At 41.6% G+C, this 26,475-nt stretch overlaps 1 protein-coding gene across 3 annotated transcripts in view; it reads left to right on the top strand.

The window, feature by feature from the left end:
* Positions 1–25,831, top strand: part of pitpnm3 (PITPNM family member 3) — a 122,329-nt gene extending 96,498 nt beyond the window's left edge. For all 3 annotated transcript variants that reach the window (XM_049577168.1, XM_049577170.1, XM_049577167.1), the window contains exons 12-21: positions 8,056–8,250; positions 8,408–8,556; positions 12,857–12,973; positions 16,659–16,775; positions 16,878–17,026; positions 17,229–17,378; positions 17,568–17,751; positions 17,939–18,067; positions 18,225–18,658; positions 23,217–25,831. In XM_049577168.1, the coding sequence (XP_049433125.1) occupies positions 8,056–8,250; positions 8,408–8,556; positions 12,857–12,973; positions 16,659–16,775; positions 16,878–17,026; positions 17,229–17,378; positions 17,568–17,751; positions 17,939–18,067; positions 18,225–18,584 (1,550 nt within the window). In that variant the 3' untranslated portion in view covers positions 18,585–18,658; positions 23,217–25,831. The remainder of the gene's footprint in view (positions 1–8,055; positions 8,251–8,407; positions 8,557–12,856; positions 12,974–16,658; positions 16,776–16,877; positions 17,027–17,228; positions 17,379–17,567; positions 17,752–17,938; positions 18,068–18,224; positions 18,659–23,216) is intronic.
* Positions 25,832–26,475: the final 644 nt, after the last annotated feature.

Below are 26,475 nucleotides of genomic sequence, written 5' to 3'. Positions count from 1 at the left end.
AATCATTAGAAATATGTATAACGGCCTATTTCCACCAGATGCATGTTGGTTGCGTGTCCGCTCCGGCATGGCAGCGGAGCCGATAGGATTCAATTCTAGTTAATGTGTGTGTTTCCACCGGCTGCAGCTGTGCTGCATTCCGGCTCCGTCTCAGCTCCGGCACTCCGGAGCCCTCCGCAACAGATACGCAGGACTTCTATTTTTGCCGGACGCCGGAGCACAACGCAGCAATTCAGCACAGAGCAGATCGTGCGGGGCAGGAAGTTGTGCACAGAAACAAAATAAAACATCCGGTTAATTTTCAAAATAAAGTACACAGTGTTCACAGCGGATCATATTTCCCTGCACTACACCTTGAAAACTACATAATGGGCAGAGGCAGGCCTGAAGTCAACAGGTCAGAGGTTTTCAGGCGTCATTTCACCCCGTTAACACCATGGACGAGGAGATATTAATCATGGCAGTGCACCTAGATGTCCGCACAGCAAACGCAGCCGGTGGGTATTGACGGACGGCGGAGCACGCAGCAGATAACCAGCGCTGCTGTTCCGCAGTGGACACGCATCCAGTGGAAATCCGGCGTAACTCGAAGCACATTTGTCAAATATGTCAAATTTGTCATAGTGATATGGTGATATTCCCAGTTTGCTTTCAAGTATGCTTCTTACTGGGTACCCTGCAATACAGTATATTCTAGGTAGGATAAAAGCAGAAACAGATTATTTAAAAGTGTACTGGCTACTTAAATTAAGCCCCATTCAGACATCTTTATTATGTAAATGGTGTCGCAGTTCTACATAAAAAATTTTAAAGTAATTATGATTATGTAACTCGATTGGACTCTATCTAGAGCCAGTGTTTGGTTGTCAGTTCTGGGCTACTGTTGAACAGCATGGAGTGCTCTATGAAAGAGGACCTGCTCCACATGTAGATATACACAACTCTTTATAAGGTAACAAAAACACAACAATCCTTTTTTTTCCAGGTGATTATAATCTAATGAAAACATAGCTATGAATATTATATGCCATTTCTGCCAGTAGTTGCCCCTGAATACAACACACTGGACCCTTTAGATCACTGTATGTTTTCCACATAATCATCCTGTATTTGTACTAAGTGAATAAAATCTATTCAAAAAACTGTGATTAGGGTCCTGCAGGACTCAACACAAATCTCAGCAGATAGTTTTAACTTTGCTGCAGGTTGGAGGGGGTGGTCAAAAAATGAACTGCAGTTCCCATTACCTGTTGGAATACAACAAGTCTGCCTCTTCACCGGCTGTCTTTGTGTGCAGGTGTAAGTCAGCTGTTGCAAATGCTTTGTCCATTCTATGAGAGATAATAGAAGAAGTAACAATAACCCTATCTGGAATGTTATTTACCTGAAACAATAGCACAGAATGTTACAAACATTTGCATTTGTGCAGACAAGGGTTGCAATAATTACATATGTAATTACGTTTACTCATGTTAAATGTAACAAACAGTCGTTTGGTGGCCATGTTGAGCCCCCCAGGCTGCGGGTGTGGGCGGGAGCAGACATGCAAAATTCAGGAACAGACAGGAGTAGGACACACACACTGCAGGAGCGGGAAGTAATGGCCAAAAATCCAGTGGGAGCAATCAGGAGCGGTAATAATAAAACAGTCCCACGCAGAACTCTAATGTGAAGTTGTAGTGGAGATCACATAATAGAAACGGACAGTAATGGACATTTGCGTAATGGAAACTATGTTTGAATGCCAGCAGCCATTACTTCTACAGACAGGTTAAGTGAGTAATGTTACATATTCCACGTCTCAAACGAGCTTCACCAAGTAACTAACTCGTCACTTACTTGAAACTATTGCGCTGTTCCTCACAATCTGGATTTGTTTGCTGAGCGTGTTTCACTTTTATGTGACCTGTGTTCAAAAAATGACACACAATATTAAATAACGCAGTGTTTTTACCTCTGTAATGCCCGAGCTGTGATTTATTAATTTAATCATGTTCAGCCAGTCCCCATGCGGGATGCTTGACGCCTCTGAGAACCGGTGGTGCAGATAAAGGTGATGGAGTGTAAAGGCAGACACACAGCGTAGGCTTGCAGCTATACCGAGTTTTAATTATGGGCCTGCATCGCCGTTTCATTGATCGGGCTTGGATGCTGTCAAATTATGTGTTAAATTAAAAACCATAGACAGGTGCACGCAGGCAGACGCAGACACACAAACACACTCGCTCATGCAGACACACAGAAGAAACAGTGGCACACATCACCCATTTCCTGCTCTGTAATATGGTAATTAGAGTTTATGAAGGCATGGAAAGCCAATCAAATCAAGCTCCTGTGGGTATGACTTTGACATCAACACCCATCAACAGTGGATCTTTTATTATGATGAATGCTGCTAATATAGAGAGAACGAGCTATCCTACTATTGATTTCCAGCTGTGTGTTCAATGGGAAATACGATTGCCCAAGACAGCACATGGAATCATGGTAATTCCTATCAGCATTGATCACGTGGCTAACAGCCCTCTAATGTAAAGATGGTGGTGTATCCTTTGCTCACCATGAAATTGTTCCCTAATAGGATGCTAGTTTGTGTGGAGGCTGAGAGCGGGGCGAGGACTGGAGGGGAGGGAGCTGAGTTAAAAGTCTCTCTCCGTCTCTTTTAGTCATAAAGACGTTTCAAGGCCAGAGTGCAATCATCCTCCCTCTCCAGATGCATTCTTTGATTGTCCTTACTTTTACTTGTGTCATCAGCTGTTTCACTCTCTCCTGCTTCGTGCATAAATCTCATCTCTCTGTTTGTTTAAAAGGGGTTTGGAGTGCGTACAGTGTCTTTTATTTAACTTCTGAGCTTTTCTTCTCTCATTTACTGTATAAACACACTCGCATGCTTGTGCTTGTCTTTGTGTCAGTCTTTGTCACCATGTAGGCCCAGCTTTCCTGCTCGCCCTGGCAGCTTTTTGTTGCTTCTCTTTTTCTCTGCTTCTTCTCCAGCACATGGCTTTTGAAATTGTGTGTGTGTGTGTGTGTGTGTGTGTGTGTGTGTTTCAGAAAATGCGTCACAGTCAGTGGACCTTCCTCTGTCAGAACAATCTCTCCCTCCCTCTCTGCCTCTCTCTGCTTATTGTGCTGTGAAAGAAAGACAGTGGTGCTAATGTTCCAGACTGAAAGCAACTGAAAGACCCCTCTTAGAGGTGTTGGGCAGGGCTCATTATTGATAATACACTGTAGTGTGTATGTGTGTGTGTGTGTGTAGGGACATGTATGTGGGTGAGCATGAGTCCTCTTCAGTTTTCTTCAGAGCCTCAGGGGAGGCATAATTGCAGAAATCACTGCAAACAGTACACAGAACATACAGTGACCTTGTCTCTAGTTAGAAACAACATTTTAATGAGAGAACATGTATTGGGTTTTGTGTGACGGTCCGTTGTCAATACAGTCCAAATAGGGGATTTTTTTATTTTTTTTTTTTATCTTTTTTTTTTTTTTTTTTGTGTAGTCATTAACCACATCTGATCCTGTCCAAATCCACAGAAATAGAGGGGGAGAGAGCGGTACTTAATCTGTATTCTGTTGTGGATGCCAATCTTTCACTGTCAGTTTCCAACCCAGTGATTTCTGAAAACCTGCCTCGTCTTGTAAAAATCCGTTCAATTCACAACCCCAAAACCCAAAAGAATTCAAAGATTTTTACTTCAACATGAAATACCTAGTCAAGAGAAGTAACACTTTGTATACTGTACACTCATTTCTTTCTGTCCCAAGGCATCTATAAAAAAGAGCCTGCAACCAAAATATTATCTGCCAGTCACATCCAAATGAATCAAAATTAAGGGAGTCAGATTTCAAATAACTGCAAATAATGTCACAGAATATCTGCAAACATAAAAATGTTGGCGCAAGCCAAGGTAGTACTTGTACTTGTTGTGAGTACTTGTTTGGCAGATTATTTCTTTGTTGTAACAACGTTTCTTGGCAATAAATCTTATACTGTTGGAAAGCCTCTTTACTTCCCTTTTTAATGGTGCCACATTTGTAAGGAACATGCATTTGTGGGATGAGCAGCAGAGCTGAGTATGTGGGTTGCGCCCATGAATATTTTGCCAAATCTTCTCTGCCAGAGAGCCAGGTCTGCCATATTGTCTTGCAAACCTGGACTGCAAATCTGTAGAAGACTGCCTACGGTTCGTAAGTGCTGACAGGATGAGGAAATGGTCTTCTTGGGTGCCGTCTTCTTGGGACGCCCACTTCATGTCTCTGACATCCCCCGTTATATGGAACTTGGCCTTCAGTTTGCAGATGGTACTAGGGCTCACTCCAAAGAATGCCACAACTCTGGTTTTGTGGAACACCAGCTTGAAGTTGCCCTATCACATGGGCCCTATCCAGATCAGTCGGTGGCATGCCGATTCTTGGAGCAGACACCAACTGACCACATAGCAGGGCCCATGCTCACAGGTACCTTGGGGTACCAGAAGCTTGGCATTGGAAGAGAAGATTTGGCAAAATATTCATGGGCGCAACCCACATACTCAGCTCTGTTGCTCATTCCACAAATGCATGTTCCTTACAAATGTGGCACCATTAAAAAGGGAAGTAAACAGGCTTTCCAAGTATATAAGATTTATTGCCAAGAAGCATTGTTACAACAAAGAAATAATCTACCAAAGACAATTTTCCTTACTTTTTGTGCTTAGTTTATAATGAATTAACACGCATCCTCCATTGATTTTGTTGTTCAGTAATTGTACATGTAAGATGTAACAGTTGGTGTTTGTGGTTGTCTATTTGTCCCACCCCTCCTCCACTGTGATTGCAAAGTGACAAGCACAGCACTTTACCCAAAGCTGAACATTTTCATCTTTTGCCAACCACAAAAAAACCACCAAACGTGCAGCGCTCACCTCAGAATAGACCCTTAGCCGCTTGTCAAGCTGCTGGTGTTTGGAGCATAGCATAAATACATGGCACTACCATTGCAAACAATTTAAAAAATACGCTTGCCTCAGGAAAAGCGCTTTGGTGAACTTGGCCCCTAAAGGAAGCACTATTACTTACTTACTAACAGACTACAAACAGCTAATCTGCAGTTTATTTTTTTGACTCATCATTTGGTCTAGAAATAAGAATTGTGAAAGAGGTGCACCACAATTACCCATAACCCAAAGTGATGTCATTTTCTGTTTTGTGCAATCAACACCAAACCCAAAGGTAAGAAGTTTACAGTTTTGTTAAGACAAGAGAAAGCAGCAAATGTTCTCGTATGTGAAGCTGGAACCATCAGATGTTTTCCATTTTTCTTAAAATATTACGTAATACAATAAATCAATTATCAAATTATTGCGGATTCATTTTCTGTTAATCAACTGATTATTTAACAAATCATTGCAGCTCTACGTAAAATAGTTTTGTTAAACCAACAATTAAAAAAACTCAAAAGTATTCAGTTTAGTGATATAAAACAGTAAATCCTTGAATTTGGGAGGCCACAGCTGGCAGACGTTTTTGCATTCTCGCAGTGTAAATGTTGATTAATTGACTATTTTTTCAGCCACACTTTAATATCACATGAAATTCCTTTCATACCTTGGGTATTTCACTAACAGCAGCTAGGTTTTTCCTTGACAAGTCAAAGTGATTGAAAAACCTTTCCTTCTGTCACTTTTTCTCTCTTTGGCCCCATTGTTCATTCATGCCTCCTGCATGAACAAATCAATCCAACTTAACGTCCTGTCACTCAATGCTGGTGCACTGTCAGATATTATAAAACAGGTAGTGGAATTCGCTCTCTAATAACGTCAAGTGATGAAACTGATGTGAAAATGTATCAGTGGATTCACAGTGAGAAGAGGGCAAGAGGGGTAAGGATCCCTCGTGCTCATGATGGTCGTTCAGACTTCACTAACTTTTAAAATCCATCTGTGATGCAGCCTGTGAGAGAACGAAAAGTCTCTCTGGCTATTCTAACATTTGTAATTCAGCTGCGTGCTGTCTTAATAAAGGCACAAGGAGTATTAATGTAAAAATTGCCTTTGTCTGTGTCTAATACTGGGATTAAACTCAAGTTGTATGAGCCGAAGTAAAGAAATGCTGCAGTGTTATTCCTTGTATTTAACCAATGCCAGACACAAAGCCATGTTTTTGACCTGGTTTAAATAAATGAAAATTAAACAATTCCATATCTTCCCAACCAACAAAATATTTCCTGCCCCTCAAAAGCAGACACATTATACAGAAAACCATGTAATCTAGCATCACTGATACAAACACTGTGTCTGTCAGATGTCATCATCATCATTGTAACCATCCAGATTTATCAACCACACCTGGCCGTTCCTCGTCTGAGAGAAAGGCTGTTAATCTGTATTCTACTGCTGCTCCGATCCTTCACAGACCAAACAGGCAACATGTGGCTGGATCTGGTGGTTTATTTATAACCACTCCAGCAGGCAGCAGAGAAAGGGTTAACCTGCCAATAACTGGCTTCTCCATGGTGCAAAAAACAGACTATTCTGGGTGATAATTTGATAGATGCACATTCAAACTCATTCCCAGTTACAAATATTGAATGCAGGCAGGCACACTCATCACCCACTGTGGAGGCAACGTCTGTAATGCAAGTGTTTGTGTATGGTGTGAATGGAAGTGATTTAAACACCGAAAATAGTGTCAGAGGAAACTGTCAGGAGAATCTATCCTTTCCAGAGATGCAGCAAGATCCTCTCAAACCAAGACATAGTGTGTTCTGAAAGATACTTGCTTTCATTTTATCTCAGCTCTCCTCGGATGCACTGCTCCCTGTCCCAGCTCCACTCTATCACATCTTAAGACACCACTGACACACAGACACATGAAAAAAAGAACATTATTGCTATCTTTTATATTTATTTTATTTATAACAAACTAGCACAAGAATACGGATGTGCAAATTTGAAAATTTGATCTCCCTTTTTTGTCTTTCTCTTTTTTATTTCTGCCTCCCAGATGGCTTTTGCTCTAATTCCCTCCACACACACTCTACTCCACCATATCCACAAAGCTCCAGGATGGTCTGACACTGACAATCATTCACTGATAAACACATAAAGGTGAACTGTATTGCCAGGACCAGAGGTGGTTACATGTTGCCTATAGGGAGAACCGCCACAGCATCTGTAGCATGTTGTGTAGCGCAGAGGTGAAGTAGAGGCTCAGACGGATGTGAGTCAGGTCATATCCAGTGTCATAATAGATCCGCAGCTCAATGCGAGGCCCGGGTAACAGGATAATGAGTACTCTCCGGAGTCTGGCTGGAAAAACATGTTGAGTTTCATAACACAGGTAAGAAGAGAAAACTGTGTTGGAGAGTCCTCGAAAAAAGAGAGAGACATGCCTGCATTGTGTTGTTGAGCTTCCTGTTGTTCAGCTATGTGAGGCAATTGTGTTTGGTGGAAGGTGAAGACATTCAGTGTGAGTCTCCTTTTGTCCCCAGGATGTAGTGTAGGGCTTAAGATAAATGTGTTATTGAGCCAAGCTGGTAGACACTTGTCTCTCTAACGATTAGATTATTGATGAAGTATTCTTCTTCTAGGCTCTGTGTCTCAGGGAATAACAAGTAGATCTCGGGTACATCTCTGGTCAAACCAGGTCTCCAGGGAAAATTTTCATTCTCCTATTATTTAATGTTATCTCCAAACAAATAAGAAAGAGCTGTGTAGAGACGTGCTGGTTGCAGAGAAGACTCTAACCAGACATTATCATTCTACTTGTCAGCAGAAGCCAAGAGCAAGATGCTTTTTGGGTCCTCCAAAGTCAATACAATTGGATTTAACCCCATGAGCAGCAGACACAGTTTCTGTCATTGTACTCCTACTTAGTGCTTTTCTTTGGTTTGCCTTGATAAAAGACAAATCAAGTCAATACACAGCAACAGGCTGTCGTTGAAGGAAAAATAACAGCATTGATTCAAAGATTGAGGCCAGTCAATTGTTTTGTGATCAAAGCATTTCCATTCCCCTTCCCTCTCTGTTTGTCCTTGTCTTCTTCCTCTTTCACTCCGCTTCTCACCGTCTCTAGCTGAGAGTATCCAAGGCCATTCAGACGTGTTTTTGGAAGGTGAGCAAACCCCTGGAGGTCAGGCTTCACTGATGTCCTCTGAGACGAAGACTGAAGGAGGAGGAGAAGAGGGAGGTCGTAGAGCCAGTGTGACCAGCGTGGAAAGTGAAATGTCAATTTGCTCCATGGGCCAGCTGGGAAACACCATCGCTAACAGTGAGTGGGAGGGAAGGAGAGAGGCTGAGGAGCTACACTTTTCTGCTTCATTGATTCAGTTATCTCCTGCAGATGAATTCAGGTTCATGAGGTTTCACAGCTCATAGGCTGACCTCTGATTCCCGCTTCTAAGCTTGCATACATCTGTGTGTTTCAGTTTCCAGCGGCTGGTGGGGCTCCAAGAGGCTGGATTATGCTTTGTACTGCCCTGATGTGCTGACTGCCTTCCCAACAGTGGCTTTGCCTCACCTTTTTCACGCCTCCTACTGGGAGTCCACTGACGTAGCAGCTTTTGTTCTCCGGCAGGTGGGAAAGCCTTATTGACAGTTTTTTCCCCAGCAAGTTTCCCAGATTGCTTCATCTAGAAGACAAAGCCCTTTGCAGGGAGAGTAGAAGCTTTGTGAATGTAAGTTTCTGAAATTGCTGGCTGGTATCTTAAAAGACTGAATTTGTCAAATCAAATGTGGAGAGGTTCTCTTGGAACGTTGCTTTGGGAGTAGATGAAACAAAGTAACAAAATATGGCACATCTCCAGTCTCTTGTTAAGGCCATAACTTTGCATACGCAGCATTTCTTCTTTGATATTACATTAGTGGCTTGTTCCAAGTCCATGGCCTCAGGGTATGTTTACTGTCGTTATAACCAAATGGGAGCAGCAGGAATTCACTTGCTGTCACTGCATCATCATTGTGGCTCTTAGTGAGATGCAGTATGAAGTATTTTAAACTGTGTGATTCTGTATATCATAAAAAAAATACCAACAAGAAAGCTGTAGGAGGTAGAAAGTGGAGGCATCGGACAGAGGCGGTTGGAAACAGTATAGTCTATTTTTTGTTGCTTTAATATAAAAACAGTTTTGTTTTAGAAACTTTAACAAAAAATAAAATCCCAAGGTGGGAGGCAGCAGTCCCCACACCAGAGGAGCTCCCCTGCTGTTGGCACAGGAGCTCTTAAGCACCTACTTCCCATGCCCGGTGCACCTCACCAGGCAATGTACCTTGTTAGGCAATGCAGCACACCTGGAGAGAGCTACAGGAATGAGAAAAGAGACAACAGCACGGAGGACACATACAGCCGTAGCACATAGTGGTGCAGGTAGTTACCAAAATCCACAGACCCATTATAAATTCATAATCTGCACTTGTCTTGACATTTTAAGACAATTTTTTCAGCGTTTTGTCAATTACATTTTCACATTACAGCACATGAGCACATCAAGTGTTGTACATAAGACATGTAAGCAAAACAACAGATTAAAAGACAAACAGAGGTAAAAGTCATTGTATAAAAATACATGTCAGAATGGAAATTTGTTTTGCAAATCTAAAAGTAATCCAAAATCCAGTTAATGGCAGCTTCTTGTGGTTGACTGAAAGGGGTCCTAGTATTGACCCTTGAAGAACTCCACATGCCATTTTAGTTGATGATACATAATTAATAATAATAATAATTATTGCTTATGGGTGAGACTTGAACCAACAAGGGCTTCAAGAAAGTCCAAATAAATCCCGATCCTTTTGTATCTTAACATATACCATGTTTTAGATGCTGCATCCTGAGTGACTTCTCAGGTTGTACTCATAGTTTAAGGCACTGGCTTATTGCTGTTTTTTAATTCTGTCACTTGTAGAACAGCTGCTTCTGTTTAATGGTGTCTTCTTGCTTCACAACAACACAGCATAGATGCCGCTGCTAAGCTGCTTGAGGGCTCCTTCTGCACAGATGACACCTTGAATATGTTAAAACCAGAAGTCTGGCTGCAAGCCAAGAATGTCATCAACACCCCTTTACGGCATGTAACTGTGGACTGAGCTAGCAATAACAAATGAGCAATCTATATATAGATTTACCAAAGCATTTTTGCCATAAATGTCGTTTCAAGACATCTCAAAGTATGCTGAGCAAGAATCCAGTGCTGAGTCATGACGTAGATTTACAGCTTAGAAGGCACTACATGAAATGAAGCAGTGGTCTCCAACCTTTTTCCTAAAGGGACCCCTTTTCTGTCATTGAGTAAAGTGACTACCCTTGACTGAGTAACATATTTTTATGGATATTTCATATCTTCTTCTTTTTTTTTTTTTTTTCTTTTTTTTTTTGAAAAATTTCATGTTTTCCTCTCCCTGATACTTTACTATTGTTCTGCTGGCTCCTTAGTTGTTTTAACTGTTTACTTTTTAATGGAAGATTAGGCTGTTACACAGAGAGTAAAGACTCTGACAGTATAGTTTGTGTTCAGGTCTTTACAGTGCCCTTATCTCTTGAGACTTCTTTAAACAAAGAAATCAATTTAGTTCTTTTCACAGAAATTAATGAAATGCTGAGATACAGGTCGAGTGTATAACTTTTAAAAGGTTTATGTTTTTTTAATGAAGAAGGTCTCACAACACCTTTTGAATCTTTGGTGAACCCCAGTGTGGGTCAGGACTGCCAGACTGGGGACCAGTGATATTGGGGTCTATTTTTGCATTGATTTAGCCTTGACAAGTAATGGCCAAAATTGTGGGAATTGTTAGGTGGTCTACAAAGGGATGGATCACAAGCACACTTCATCTTTTGTGTAGATGTTTAGAATTCATCTTACACCCCACAACTGAGCCTCAGACAAGTGGTAGCCATTTTATCCGACTTCTTTGATTATGCAGTGTAACAGATCAGACCAGGATTTTGTGATTTGGTCTGGGCTACACATAAATGTAGAAGGGCATGACTAGAATCCGCAAAAATCAGAAATTAAGTGTGGTGCTAAATCTATTTATGGTCGGTTAAGATTTTAAAGGTCTGGAAAAAGTGTTCTTGGCTTCAGTTAAGCATCCAGGCATTTCCATTTCTCTGTCATCACCTCTTTAGTTGAGGGGACCCAAACTTTGATCAGAAGAGTCTCTTATAGTGCCACCAGTGCATATACATTATGTCTGAGTTGGACTTAAACTGTGAGCTGTGGCAGTTATTGCTTCACCTACTGAGCTGCCCATTAATATACTGAGTGATTGCGTTTTTGTGCATCTGTGGTAATTACACGCATGTTTCTCAAATGCTCAGACAACAACAAAGAGCAGGACAAAAAGAATAACAGAATAATACAAGAGTATCACGTCATGTCCTGATAAAAGCCCCTGGAAACACCGTCTTTGAACTTGATCATTAGAAAGCAGAGCTCCCGGAGAGAGAAGAAGAAAAAAAAAAAGAACTTTTTTTTTCATCCTGCCACTGTCTGCCGCAGCATGTCTTCTTTGTGAGGAAACGTGAGGGGAATATGGAGAGCACATCAGAAAAAAAGAAGTGCTATTGACGCCATCAGGAAGCTAATAAACTCAAAGATCATCATTTTGGTTCAGTGGTTTTCAGCTCCACTCGATGCCGAGTCATATTAAAGGATCATCATGGAATTTAAGGGCTGCACAGAAAATAATTTGTTAAAGCTGAATCATTTACTCTTCTCACAGTCCAGCCTCAGTAAGACTATGTTTTAAGATGTCATGAAACATGGAGCCTTTCTACGTCAAAGAGTCAAGAATTACATGCATGGCTTCTTTTAAGAAGTGCACGATAGCTTTAATGAAGTACTCCAAATCACCCCTTCGCTCTTAATCTGCTCTTGTCACAAAAGGTTTCCATTACAACTTGTGATTTATCATCCCTAAACATAACTTATTTTCAGGGCTTCTAATGGTACATCAAGGTCTGTTCCTAACGGACCTATAGCTTGGCCTCTGGTGTCACTGCTTGAAGCTTTCTCGACAACTGCGCATCCCAACAATTGCACACTCGACACTGCATCTTTGTGTCCTGAGCAATAAACCTGCCATGACATAGTTGCGTCTCCTAACAATGCTAGAATGTATGTCATTTGGTAACAGCTAGCTATATGGGACCAGCTATTCCCGGGAACAAAAGTGTTCGTTCGGAAAGTTACATCGCTGATGCTTGAAATCTTTTAGTTTGCTACAAGGTAATCTCTGGTCTCTCTTTCTCCATCTGTTATTGAATGTCTTATAGCGAATAACGGAACGAAAGGTGTACCCAGCATGCTGTTTGGCGGTGTAACAGTTCAGGCTGTTCGTATGTATAGGCTACTTACGAATAGTAAAGCACTACAATTTGTATATGACCCACATAATCAGGAGCCAGTAATTTGTGTGTAACCCACGTAATTGGGAAGGCTTCAATCACATGACTAAGGCTCTGACGGGAGTAAAGAAGGAAGTAGTATAAAGAGAAAAAGTCTGCATTAGAAGGCAGGTTGGGGTGGTGGATGGGTTAAACAAACACAATACATTTGCCTAGGTACTGTGAGTTATTTTAAGGTCAGGACATCATCAGCCAACCATTTTCCTTTTCCTAAACCTAACCTACATACCTGACCTTGTCTAAACTTAAGCTACATAACTTAACATTAAGTATGTAACATGACGACGCCATTTGTAGGGCACCAATTTACCAGAGAGAATATTTAAGGACGGACAGAGTCTCCTCCCATTTTAATGTGATGTATTACTCTTCACTGCATCAATGTGCAGGAAGCACACTGGTGAGACTATGTTATGGTTTCAAAGGCTTGTGTGTGGAACTGCCTGCTCTTATATACACATGTGTTTATTAACAGCTCATGCGATGCGACTGTGTGAAGACCCATGAAGCAGACAATTTGGACTCTGCGCCGTTCTCGCCCTCCAGCCCACGGGAAAAATGGCTCAGAAGGAGGACACATGTCAAACTGAGGGTAATTAATTATTTGTTGGTTTATTTTGTATAAATATAGTTTTGCCCCAGTTTGCTCTGCTAACAGAAATGTGAATTATGGCTACTCAGTTAACTTTCAGAAGCTCATTTTTAAACTTTATGGGAACAAATTCATGCATTTTTCAACAAAGCACTTTGGCTTAGACACCAGATATTACACAACCTGGAATATTGTCTCCAAGGTGACTCTCATTCTCAGAAATACACTCACCCACACAAGCACACACGCACGCACACACACAGAGCAGATTTTGTTCTTCTGCTGCAATGGTTTTGCATTCATTCAGACTAAAAATACAGTCATCACTAACTGCTGAGGTTGTAGTGCTTTAGCGCTGAGGGCTCTGTGAACTGTTCATAACCTGAAAAAATTGAAATGCTCCCACATTTTCACCTTGAAGCACTGCAGCAGGCAGACACACATAGTTACTTGAGGCTTCTGAGCCCTGCAGAGTGGAACAATCAAGGTCACATTGCTATCCATCAAGTGCTCCTTTTATCTGCCATTTCCTAAAGACAAGAATTTAGTGACTGCTTGCTTTTCACAGGGCTATAAATAGAACTATGCAACCAGAGCACCATGGAAACATATCTGTATTTGAGCCTGTGAAGGTCTTCTTGTTTCAGTGTCATCTTGTTCATGCCTCACCTTGGCCCAGTGATGTGTTTCTAATGTAAGTGCTCAAAGAAAGCAGCTCTGAAAAAAGTTGCCACGTCCTGAATACGATCCACCATATGGAGATTTGGAGCTGCTCTGTGCTAAATCTGCTGCAGAATGATACTATTCAGAGAGACTTGGCATCTATTTCTGATCTTCCTTGACTTAGTAAGAGGTGTTTGTCACAGCTGGAGAGGGACCATGAGTGTGGCTTTTATTTCTTGTACATGCTGCTCTTTCACAGGAGGGGTCTGACTCTCTAACCCATCTCTTCCTCACGTACTCTGTAAGTGGATGGTGGTACTGAGGCACATGTAGCTTTCACATATGACCACACAGTGAGTACCTAGTGAACTGTGTCGAGGAAATTTAGCTAGACATTGACCAGTGTCAGGCCTCCTCGTGTCACACAGCAGCTGTGATGTTTTATGTATTGTATGCTGTGTGTGTGTGTGTGTGCCCAGGTGGGCATGCATGGTGCCCTTACTCTGCATGCTTGCCATCGCTGCATCAGTAGGACCCCATGCTGGCAAATAATTAATTGTTGACAAAGCTAATGCAGAATAACAGCTGGAAATATTGAACTTCCTTGTTAGATGTCACATCCTCTAGATCAATTATCATTAACCGATGTGGTGAAACAAGAAAATACAACCACAACACGCTTGATCGCATCAGCACTTAGCGATATTTATTAAAATTTGCAGATGCTCCATTATCTTTCACTGAGTGCTGTCAATAAACAGAAGTGTGTTTTCGAGTAAACAAAATGTCATAATAGGCTCTTACTCCTGATAAAAATCACTGCAACAAAGACTTAATCAACCAATCACATCTATTGCTGTTTCTTTTGTTTAGACATGACGCAGGTTTTTCTGTTATAGCATGTTTGTTTATATGAGCTTGTATTTTATATTTTAAAAAGCAAACATTTTATCTCTACTTGAACATAAATCCCTCACAAGCTTGTGAAGGAAACACTATATTTTATCACACCACCTACAGGGAAAAAAAAAAGAAAACACTTTTCGAGTTGTCTAACTATTTAGAAGAAAAGCAGGGTGTTGAAAAAGGGCATGTGTGCCGAGCAAAATTCTCCAGGATAAAGTAAAGGTTACAGAAATGGCAGAGGAGTGGGAAGCAGAATTTAAATTTCTGTCATGGTGGCCCACAACAGAGTGTGAGAATTCTACGTTAGTGTGCTTATAATATGCTATTAAAATGCAACCAACTCAGCAAGAAGAGATTTAGGGATTAATGTTTCTCTGCCGGCTCACTTGGAGGTACTCACTGAATGTGGAGAAAAGAACAAGACAAGGACGCTTAATGTAGAGAGGTAACTCTTTTCTTGAGGGTCCCACAGCGCATACACCAGAAACATTCGGCTGGGCATTGAAATCTGGACATGCAACACATCAAAGCAGGGGACACTTCAGCCTCTGCTGTATGTTGTAAGAGCTTGCAAAAACAGGTCATACAAGGACAAACACCAGCTGTGATTTTAATGGGACTACACTGTAGTTCAGGCAGGCACAGAGCACATTTTGTAGCTACATGTTCTACACATTGTGTGATTGTTCATGTTCACATTTTAGGTTGTCCGTATCAAGTGCTTTTACCAGTGTAATGCTCGTCACTTTCCCAGCCTCTTGCTTTGTTACATTTAGTTCTATGTGAATTATGAATGGTTCTTTAGACCCTTTATAAACTAAATATTTGGCCACTTGGCAGACACAAGCTGTAAACACAGCATATACATGCTATCACCTTAAAGTTTATGTGGTTAACTTGTGAGCACTTGTTACAGTTGTCTATATACACAATAATTTGATATGGAGCAACATCAGTGTTTCTGGCCACCTGGAATATGTAAGTCCAACATTAATTCTCTTTTAAGTTTGTTTTTTTCTACTCTCCATCAACTCCTGCAGGGAACATCTGGCCCTTTAGATGCAAATGATCCAATATGTTCATAAATTAGTCGCTAACTTTGAGTGTGATTTGCTGATATTTCAGGCAGGTAGCACTGGGTAGGGTTTTATAGTTTTTTCACTGAATAAGCTGCTTGCTACATCTGATACGATACAATACGATACAATACGATACGATACGATACGAAATTATATGATACGATACAATATACTTTAGTGTCCCCTTAAGGAAATTTGTTCTGGACTCCCTCCTGCAGTTCCACAGAAGATAACATCATACATACTAGTGTCTAGTGATAATTCTCCATGGGGTTAGCTTTTTCAGGTTTGACAATTGAAGTTAATTCTTGACCTTGGGATCTAAAACAGATAGTTTAGATTTTTTGAAATGGGGTTTTATGAGATACTTATCCAAACTCAATGTATTACCTGCTGTAGATGGCAGTTGGCATGCCACCAGCTTGGAGAAGCAGACAGGAGCACCACCATAGAAGCTCTGCAATGTACTGCTGTGGATGGGGGCAGTAGCAAAACGTATTTTAGCCACCTAAAAAAAAATCGATATCAATTTAGTGTAAGCTTATAATATTTTCACTGCTTTACCTTGCCATCAGACAGCCCTTTTCAACGGGGAACTGAGGCTGATATCTCTGCTTTCTTTAAAGCCACCAGACCCTTTGACAAAGATAGTTATTTTACTTCACAGAACATGTGAGATGCTTATACACCACTGCCTCAGTTGGTTAGATTGTTTGTGTTACTGTGTGACTGACATGTTTTAGAAGTTAAGTTTGGACTAAGCTGTAGACCAGCAGCATAAATACATACATACATAGATACATACATACATACATACATACAACCCCACCCCTCAAAAAAACAAACTATCCCTTTAATGGTTGAGGGGGAAAAATCTCAACTGAAAGTCCATTTTTTCAGAGCTGTATCTGACATTCTTCATCAGTAAACACAAAGCTTTGTATCAAAGCTTTACATGAGCAGCAACAAAGTGAAAACCTTGACCACAGTGTCGTGACTGAACTGTGTTCTGTGCTCTTTCTTGTTATCGATTGTAGAACGTCACTGCCAACCACAGGGTGAATGACATCATTGCCACCGAGGATGGGCCTCAGACTCTGGTTGGTCGCTTCATGTACGGCCCCTTGGACATGGTTACTCTGACTGGAGAAAAGGTGAAAAGGAGCGACATGATTGTTACTACAGATATACTTTACATTAGTGTATTAAAGACTGACCTTATCCTTCAACCTACTGACCCACCCTGCCTCTCTTAGGTGGACATCTTGCTAATGACACAACCTCAGTCTGGCCGCTGGGTGCACTTTGACACAGAGGTGACCAACAGCAGCGGCAGAGTCACATACACTATACCCAAGAGCAAGAAGCTCGGCCTGGGAGTCTACCCTATTAAAATGGTGGTTAAGTAAGCATCCAAGCCCCTTACAGACAGAGTGCTATATAATCAAACAAGATACAATGAAAATGAGAGAATCATAGAATTAAGCCCTATATTTGTGCCTTGTATTGGTGTGTGAGCTTCTAGCTAGAGAGCGCAGTATAGAGGGCTTTGAAGGGAGTAACAAACATGTAGCATATGCAGTTTCTCTCCCTTTTTCTATCTCAAGGGGCGATCAAACAAGCGCAGAGGCCTACCTGACTGTGTTGCCACGGGGCATGGAGTGTGTGGTCTTCAGCATCGATGGCTCTTTCGCTGCTAGTGTGTCAATCATGGGCAGTGACCCCAAGGTCCGCCCCGGAGCTGTCGATGTCGTCAGGTAACTAGAAATAGCCTCTCTGTGTATGTGTGTGTGTGTGTGCCTGTGTAAATGAAATTCCTCTCCTCAAAAACTGACACACAGGTTCAGATGAGTTGGCACACATTTAAAGCATTTAAGTGCATCCTATCCATTATGACCAAAATGAAAGACTCTGATGTGTGTTTGATGTTGTGTATTAACATGCAGGCATTGGCAGGACCTTGGATATCTGATCATCTACATCACAGGCCGCCCTGACATGCAGAAGCAGCGCGTTGTATCCTGGCTCTCTCAACACAATTTCCCCCATGGGATGATCTTCTTCTCTGAAGGCCTGGTTCATGATCCCCTGCGGCAAAAGACCATCTTCCTCAAGAACCTCATACAAGATGTATGAGACAAACCGTCATTAACTGACATTAACTGGGCACTTCGGGTTTTTTTGCACTGCATGTGAAACATTTTGTTTTGCACCCTACAGTTATCTCCATCTCTCTCCTCTGTAACACTCCTTTGCAAGTCCACAGTGTTGTATCCTGCTACACACATCTCTGACTGATTATCTCCTTTCTCCCCAGTGTCACATTAAGATCAACTCTGCTTACGGTTCCATGAAGGACATCTCTGTTTACAACATGCTCGGCCTCTGCCCCTCGCAGATTTATATCGTCGGCAGACCTTCAAAGAAATACCAAAATCAGTGCCAGGTAGTTCAATTTGTGTCTTTCACCTCTTTCTCAAGAACCTTTTCGTGGTGTTTCTCTGTGCCTATTTCACTTGAAAGGTTTTTCTCATTTACTTTAATCTTCTTACCCCTTTCTCTCTTTTTTTTTTTCTTACCTTCTAACTGTGGGTTATATGCAGTTCCTGAGCGAGGGCTACGCAGCGCACCTCTCCACCCTTCAGTTTGGGCACAGAGCTAGACCCAAGAAATCCCCTTCGGTTCGTATGGTCCTAAGGAAGGGCTCCTTCGGTCTCTCGGCGAAGCCTGACTTCCTGTGTAAGCGCACCCATCTGCGCAGGACCATGTCGGTGCAACAGCCCGACCCACCATGCACGCCCAATCCCAAGCCTGAGCGAGCCCAGAGCCAACCAGAGTCAGATAAGGACCACGTGGGAGGAGGAGGAGGTGGAGGAGGGGGTGGAGGAGGTGGTGGAGGAGGAGGTGGAGGACCAGGCCCATGGGGACGGCCCTCCATACATCGTGGCGACACCACTCCCTGACGTCAACAAAGAGATGGGAGGATTGCGGGAGGATAGAAGAGGAGAACAAAGGGGTCTTAGTGTCCAGGGCCAAGGTGACATCTTATTCTTTAGATATGGTATATTTCATGTTATAACAACTTCTGTCTCAGAAGAAAAAGAACAACAACAAAGAAGGGGTTAAATCATCCAAGTCTATATCCATCCATGCCCTTATTGTCCTTGGGCGTGCTCTATTCATCGTAGCTGTTGTACATACCAAGTCTTTAAGTCCAGAATCCAGTATGACTGCAAAGAGAGAATCGGAGTCTCCCTCATACTTGTCCCTAATAAAACAGAAAGTATAGGAAGTAACTAGATGCATTTTCTAACAGTGTGTCGTATTTTTGTAGTTTTTGAACTGTACTTAATAATAATTCTTTTGTACTCCCAAGAGGTAAACAGAAACAGTCAGACAAGCATACACATGCTTCAGGCTGAGAAAAGATATGTAAACAGAAAGTTTTACCCAAAATACCTGTTGTAAACATTGTAGTCAGTCAATTCAGATCAAATTCCTTACAGACTTAGTTCAATATTCAACTTTGACCTCAGGGAATGCTGTAGTTGTGTGCACGGACAGTTTTATTACTGATGTTTAAGATATGCTTGCTTTCACTTTTATTTGTCTAGATAATCTGGATGAACTATTTGCTTCTACACAACATGACAGATAATTTGTTTCTTGCATCTCTGGACTTTAGTCTGATCATTATCTCAGAATCAACATGCTGTCCTTCACAATTGGTGTAGGTCTGCAACAGACAGACAGAGAAGTGTGAGGCTCTGATGGGCTGTAAATTCCAAAATGAGGTGATAAGGCACATTATTTAGTTTTGTAAATAATATTTGAAGGATGGTGTGCATTATATATATTTTTTTAAAATTTACATAATTTTAATTTTATATACTTTATTAATCTCCCTGAGGGGAAATTCAATTAATAAAGTATATAAAATTAAAATTAATTTTTTTTTATTTTTTTTTTTTAAAAAAGCACATATGGGAAAGATTAGTATTGCACTTTCATTAAGTTGGGTGACTTCGAGTTGGGGGAAGTAAGAGACAGATTTATAGAAAAATGGTCAAAATCAAAGCAGCAGATGCTAAGGTATCCTGCATTTTAGTCGCTATGGGTCAAGCTCCAAAACAGCAGACTTTTTTCAGATTTTAGAAAGCTTTCCCGTAGAGCCACAAATACATTATCCGACTGTTTTCAGAGACTGAGGAGAGCATCTCATGATGGGTAATCTAACCTCTGTGTGCCCCTTTTTTTACAAATACATTTATTTACAATTTATAAAATACCAGAGCAGAGTAATGAGATGCATCAGTCCTGCATTTTTTGTTGGAACAAAATCAATTAGTCTCCTGATTCACTGTTATCATTAATCATGCACAGGCTTTCTCAGACAGCCTGTGATAAGCATTACTTAAGAGCATCAACTTGGTAAACATTGTAAGAATCCATTTCCTTGAATTGCTGTGACACCTGAGAAGTCATGTTGTTATTGTTTCCCACTTCAGAATCAGTTAGTGTAGAATAATGCAGCCTTTCACCTTTTATTTCACTGTGTTTCAGAGCCTTTAAGAGCTCAAGGCTCGCAAAGCTTTGACATAAACACAGATTGATTTTGCTTTGCTACTGTTGAGCTCCGGCAAAGTCAATAAATGTCCACCTTGATTAGATTATGTTCTTTGATGTATCTGATACATAACGTTCGGTTACATTGTAGCCTTGGTTCTCTGAGTGAGGAGATTATCTCCCCACCCAGTAGTTATATCATAACTATGGGAGGTATTCCCATCTGGGGTAATCGACATGGAAAATTAATAATCTTTAAGACACACCACTTTACGCGGTTGGCATGCGCCAGGCTATGAAAGCCCTTCCTTGCGCATGCACCCATTAATTGACATTGATCGGAACTGGTATTGAGCAGCCTTGAGCCTGGGGAGTTAATCTCCTCACTCAGAGAACCAAGGTTACAATGTAACCAAACATTCTCTATTGTATCAAAATTATCTCTGCACGCTGTAGTTATATCATAACTATGGGAACCCTTTAAGACACACCGCGAGGGGCCCCAGGAGACAGCAGATGCAGGTCCACAAGTGCTCCCCCTAGTATTCCAGTGAGGCATCCCCACCACCAGATGCATTAACAACAGAAAATACCCAGTAGGTGTGTATATACGAAAACGAAACGAAATGCTGTGTGCCACTGTACCGAGGCCCAGGCGCCAGGCTGATGTCAAGAGAAAAAAACACTTAAAGAGACAGCAACTTAATGCTGACTGACTCCAGAGGCTCAAAAGGTTCCTGCTGCAGGGCAACCAACACCTGACCCAGGTCCCACGATGGAATGGCCAGCCTCCTGGTGTGCAGTGCAAGCCTCTGCACACCCTTCAGGAACTGAGAGATGAGGCTGCAGTCACTACCTGCAAGTCTATAATCCCCTGTATGAGCAGCCTTGATACTGGAGCTGCCACCATGCCTCTAAGGGTTGAAGGTGATTTTACCATCTCAAGATGCCCCTGCAGGTACCAGAGCACCTATGGGGCTGCATATCTCAGTGCATCGATCTGGTTAGTTGTGCACCATGATGCAAAGAGCTCCCAGTGGTAAGAGTATGCAGACCTTGTAGACAGTGCCCAAGCACTCTGCATGATCTGAAATACTGACTGTGCAAGTCCCAAGCTTAGCAGACCGGCCCTCTCAGGGCCTCTCAAGTTTGAGCCCCTGTGGAAAGGGATGGAGCAGGGCCCCCTGCGCCTGACTCAGAAGGTCCCAATGGACAGAGAGCTCCCATGGCCTCCCAGCCAGGAGAGGCACCACGTCCGAGAACCATGTCATGTGTGGCCACTTCGGTGCCACCAGAATCACCTACAGTTCCTCCTTCCGAACTCTTTGCAGCAGATTTGAAACAAGAGTGATAAGAGTGCAATAAGACCCAAGAGGCGGAGACACAGCCGCCACATGACCGTGGCACCCAGCTGAAAATGAGAGAGGCAGGTCCTGATTGAAACCTGCCTCTCCTGTGACAACATCACCAACCCAGCTCTGGCATCCAGCCGCATGCCTAGAAACTGAGTTGCCTGTGCAGGCTGGAGGCTGCACTTTTTCTCGCTGATCCGCGGTCCCAGACCCTGAATGTGATCCAACAGCAGACGCATGATGTGCAGACTCTGTCTGTGCACATATTAGCCAGTCGTCTAAATAGTTAAGTATCCTGAGACCCTGCTGCCGCAGAGGCCCCAAGACTGCATCCATGCACCTGGTGAAGGTGTGGGGTGCCAGTGAGATGCAGAAGGGGAGGACACAGAGTTCGAAGGTTTTTCCTGCAAAGGCAAACCTGAGAAACCTCTTGTGCCCCTCCCAGATTGGGATTTGAAAATTGGTGTCCTTTAGGTCGACGGTTGCAAACCAGTCACCTACCCGGACAGCCTGCTTGACCCTGGACACGGTCAACATTTTGCACTTCAGGGGCCTGAGGAACTTGTTCAGCTCCCTGAGGTCTAAGACAGGCCTGAGCGCCCTGTCCCACTTCGGAACAAGAAAATAGTGGGAATAAAACCCTGCCTGCTGATCTTCTTCTTTCACTTCCCTACAAGCTGACTTTGCCATGAAAGTGAAAATTTCCGAGTGCAAGACCTCCCTGTGCTTGTGGTCTGCAATAATGGAAAATGCAGCCACCCTCATCAGAGGAGGAGTGCTTCGGAACAGTAAACGATACCCCTTGGTCATTGTTGAAACAACCCAGGCAGGCAGGCAGACAGCCTGCTGCCCCCCGACTAAGTCAGGCTCGAGTGAGCTGCTATGCCTCAACCGTGCGTAAACAGACAGCTGCAATACATGAATATGGCACCACTCTCAACTGCTATATTCCTTATTGTCTAAAAGAAGAAACAGCGTTTTGCTATCCTCGAGAGGGACCCGCGAAGGCCAGCTCTCCAACCTAGAGGAAGATAAGTGGACAAAACACTAAACTCCTCTCTTTTCTTTCTGCTCTCACGTTGACTCCAACAGGTGGAAATCAATGAATCAGTGGGTGCATGCGCAAGGTGAGGCTTTTATTGCCTGGCACATGCCAGCCATGGAAAGTGGTGTGTCAATATTCCACGTTGATTACCCGAGATGGGGGTAATTCCCATAGTTATGATATAACTACTGGGTGGGGAGATAATCTCGATACGATAGAGAACAGTCTTTACACTTGTAGTAGCGGATGCATTATTATTTTTTATCAGTGAACTGATGTCAAAGAGCACAAAGGAAAGAAGATAAAAAAACAGACAGGAACAGTGAAAGAAGCCAAGCAGTAAAGTAACAATCTTACTTTATATTCCTGTGGCAACCTGAGTAAGAGATGCTATTATTAGCTGCAGCACAGTCCTAGGAGGACCGAATGTAAATTTGCCTGTGATTATGATTATGCGAGTACTGATGATCTACTGCAATGTCCTACCTCGCTTGAAATCCAATCTTTTCTAGATTTGGAAATATTGTCAGTGCAATTATGGAAATTAGACAGATATGCTGATACAGAACATGCAAACGCTAATCAGTGTGTTAACGGAGAGACTGCACTAATTTTCCTCTTTCATTTGACAGTGTCACCTCTACCTACTCTACATGTACATTGGATCCCCTGCTGGTGTCCCTCGCAGCTCAGCTTTACCTCCTGCTTGGCCCTCTACACTTCTCCACCTGTTTGACCCTTTTTTTTCGTGGTGGATTTAGTCTTTGTGCCTGAACATTTTAAGCAGTTGCCGGAGGAGGGCAATGATTTTTGTGAATGTCTGTGTCAAGCTAAAATTGTGTCTAATTGTAAAATCAAAAGAATGTACTTCACATAACAGATATACACACATACACACACTTGAGAGGATGAAAAATGTGACGACGGTGGTGACTCTGACCCTGTTGACACTTTGCAGCAGATCACCAGAAGCATTCAGACTGCTGTGTTGACAGGTGGTCACGTTGACTGACTCCTGCACTAACCCTCCACCGATGTAAATACTCAACACTCATCATCTCTGTGTGGGCCTGGGGACACAGACGCACTGTGACATTTAGGTTCAAGCTGTACATGAGCTCTGTGATCTGGCACCCAAATGAGCCGACCTCGCCAAACGCCAGCCTCTGCCTCCATTTCACTCCCACTGTTAGATGTCTCCCTTGCGTTGTGGCTGGCTTACTACACACCTCCATCCATTTAAACAGTCTGGCAGAACAGGCCTTTTGACCTCAGACCAGGTCCACAGCCGCTCGGCTCTGCCCCTGAGGTTGCATTTGCACTATTGAAGTACACCGCAGTGGTTCCCAATTTAGCTGCTGTACTCGCTTCAAAAACAAGAGTTGTATTTGTATTTTATTGTACTTGTAGATTTTGTTTCTCCTGCAGATTGTGCACTGTCGCTGCCTGTTGGTTACTGTAACTACTGGAGGATTAAACATAAATAGTTTGTAGGAAAGTGTTGGTTTGACCAAAAAATGTTTACAGATTGATAGACACAGATGTAAAAAGTAACCAGAAGTTGTTTATCTACATAATAAAAAAAGACAGTGGTTATATCATTATTAGAAGCATTAGTTTAGTTGCTTGGTAGTTGCAGTAGCTTGCAGGTTATCGTACAATACACCCCATGCCAGTTGAAATTCACTAGGATGCCCTTGCATCCTTTTACAACAGCTGCACTGGAACCAGTGGGTGTGTGATAAAATCTGATCTGACAGTCTTGTGCACTCGAGGTTGAATTTAGTCTTACTGTGGCCATGTTTAAAACTCTGTGCAAGTCAAACATATTTTTCTATGAGGAAATATTGTAAATAGAAATATTTTCAATGTATGTTTTTGAACCTTTTGTTGTTTGACTTGTTGAATGGTTGATTTTTGCCTTAAATTGTATTTGATGTTGTGTAGAGATACAAAACTATTTGATTTGGTTGACCAAAGTATTGAGTTTTACTGTTACTTCATGACAAAGTGCATTTTATCTTGTTGATATTTTGCTTTGAAATGTTCCAGATACTGTATATGTGTGTGTGCGTGTGTGAGTGACTGTCTAGTTGTTTGTTGTAGAGTTGTATTTACTGTGAACATAAAGACAGCTATGACAGGTCCATGCCTCTGCAGAGGAATCAGAGGACACGGGGAGGCCAGTGTTAACATACCCGCATGTTCTCACTGCAGCTCACTACTGCCGGCTTTTTAGGACTGAGCGTGTGTTTTATAGGTTTGGATTGAAGCAGTGTGTCAGAGGATTCCTTAGTTGAGGTTTTTATGCCTGCTATGAAAGAAAAAGGGCTTATGAGTTCTAAGGGTATCTTGATTTAACTTAAAACCTGCATGGCTGAGTGGGACGTGTTAGCCAGGAGGGAGCTGTCTTGTCTTTATTTTCACCGCCTCCACACCATAGGTGGTGCAGTAATTAGCTATTTGATTACTACTAAGTATGTATGACTCCCTGTAGTGACGCCCCTGTAATTGCAGTGCACCGATTAGCGTTACTTGGTAATTGTATGATATTGTAGAAACAGTACGGAAATACTTAACTCCATCTCATTTTGCATTTAGGTTGTTAATACTAAAATATTCTTATCCAAGCAACAGAATGATCACTCTCATCAATGTATACACAATAATCAAAGTGACTCCGTAAGTCTGTATAAAACACATAGTGATATTTTTCTGCCATGACGATGCACTGGAGGAGTGAACTATATATGCTGGGCAGCATTTTGGTGTAACAATGTTAGTAAATGGCAAATGATGATCTAATGGTTAAATGGTGATTGTTCTGTGCATGTTAATTATTTGATATTGTTAAGTAATGGCTATCAGTTTGTCATGTTTGTGGTACTCTTTGATAATTAAGTCATTATTTGTAAATAAGGGGTGAATGATGATTAATGGATGGAAATTCAACCACCTTTTGTTGAATAAACTGCAAATCAGTAACTTTATAATACAACCCCGATTACAAAATAGTTGGGACGCTGTGTGAAATGTAAATAAAAACAGAATGCAATGATTTGCAAATTCCTTTTTACATATATTCAATCAAACACAGTACAAAGACGAGATATTTAGTGTTTAAACTGATCAACTTAATTGTTTTTTGCACTTATTCTGATTATGATGCCTGCAAGGTAGGACAAAAAGGCTGGGACAGGGACATGTTTACTACTGTGTTACAACACTTTTTTTTTTTTTTTTTAAACACTCAGATTGCATGTTGAAGTTTTGAAAATGAATTTTTTATCTCAAGTTTCACATCCAGCCCGCTTAAATTCTTCAAGATTTAAAGACTTGCAAATGTGTTCATTACTTTTATCCCGTGGCAGTCCACTTTATTGCACACAATTTTTATTCATTAAAATGTTATGATTGCTTTACCAGTGTAATTTTATTTAATTAATACCAATGTCTGGTCTAAATTTCATGTGAATAGCTGCATTGGAAACATGATTAATGAAAAAAATGTTGCTTATTTTCCATGCTTTATGTCAAAAAGGATTTGCAAATCATTACATTCCTTTTTTGTATGTTTTACACAGCATCCCAACTTTTTCTGAATCAGGGTTGTAAATAACTGAGTTTTTAATGGTATAAATATTGTAAATGAGGCAGGGCATTATCAATAAAGATTGTAAATTACCTCTTACTTTTACCTCAGATGTTCACATGTGTAGTGGGATTAATGGAAACTAATTAAATTCCATCTTTACTTTAATCTTAGATACTAAAGGTGAATAATCCAAATATCACAGAAAAAAAATCATACAATGTAGAAATATTGTATATTTAAGTGTTACACAATTACTGTCCTCAAATTAATATAGTTAACCGCTCACTCAGTGCTAA

The sequence above is a fragment of the Epinephelus fuscoguttatus genome, linkage group LG5 (genome assembly GCF_011397635.1).
Source record: "Epinephelus fuscoguttatus linkage group LG5, E.fuscoguttatus.final_Chr_v1".
Taxonomy (NCBI): Eukaryota; Metazoa; Chordata; class Actinopteri; order Perciformes; family Serranidae; genus Epinephelus; species Epinephelus fuscoguttatus.
Note: the sequence above shows the minus strand (reverse complement) of the source record. Positions and strands in the feature narration are given on the sequence as shown.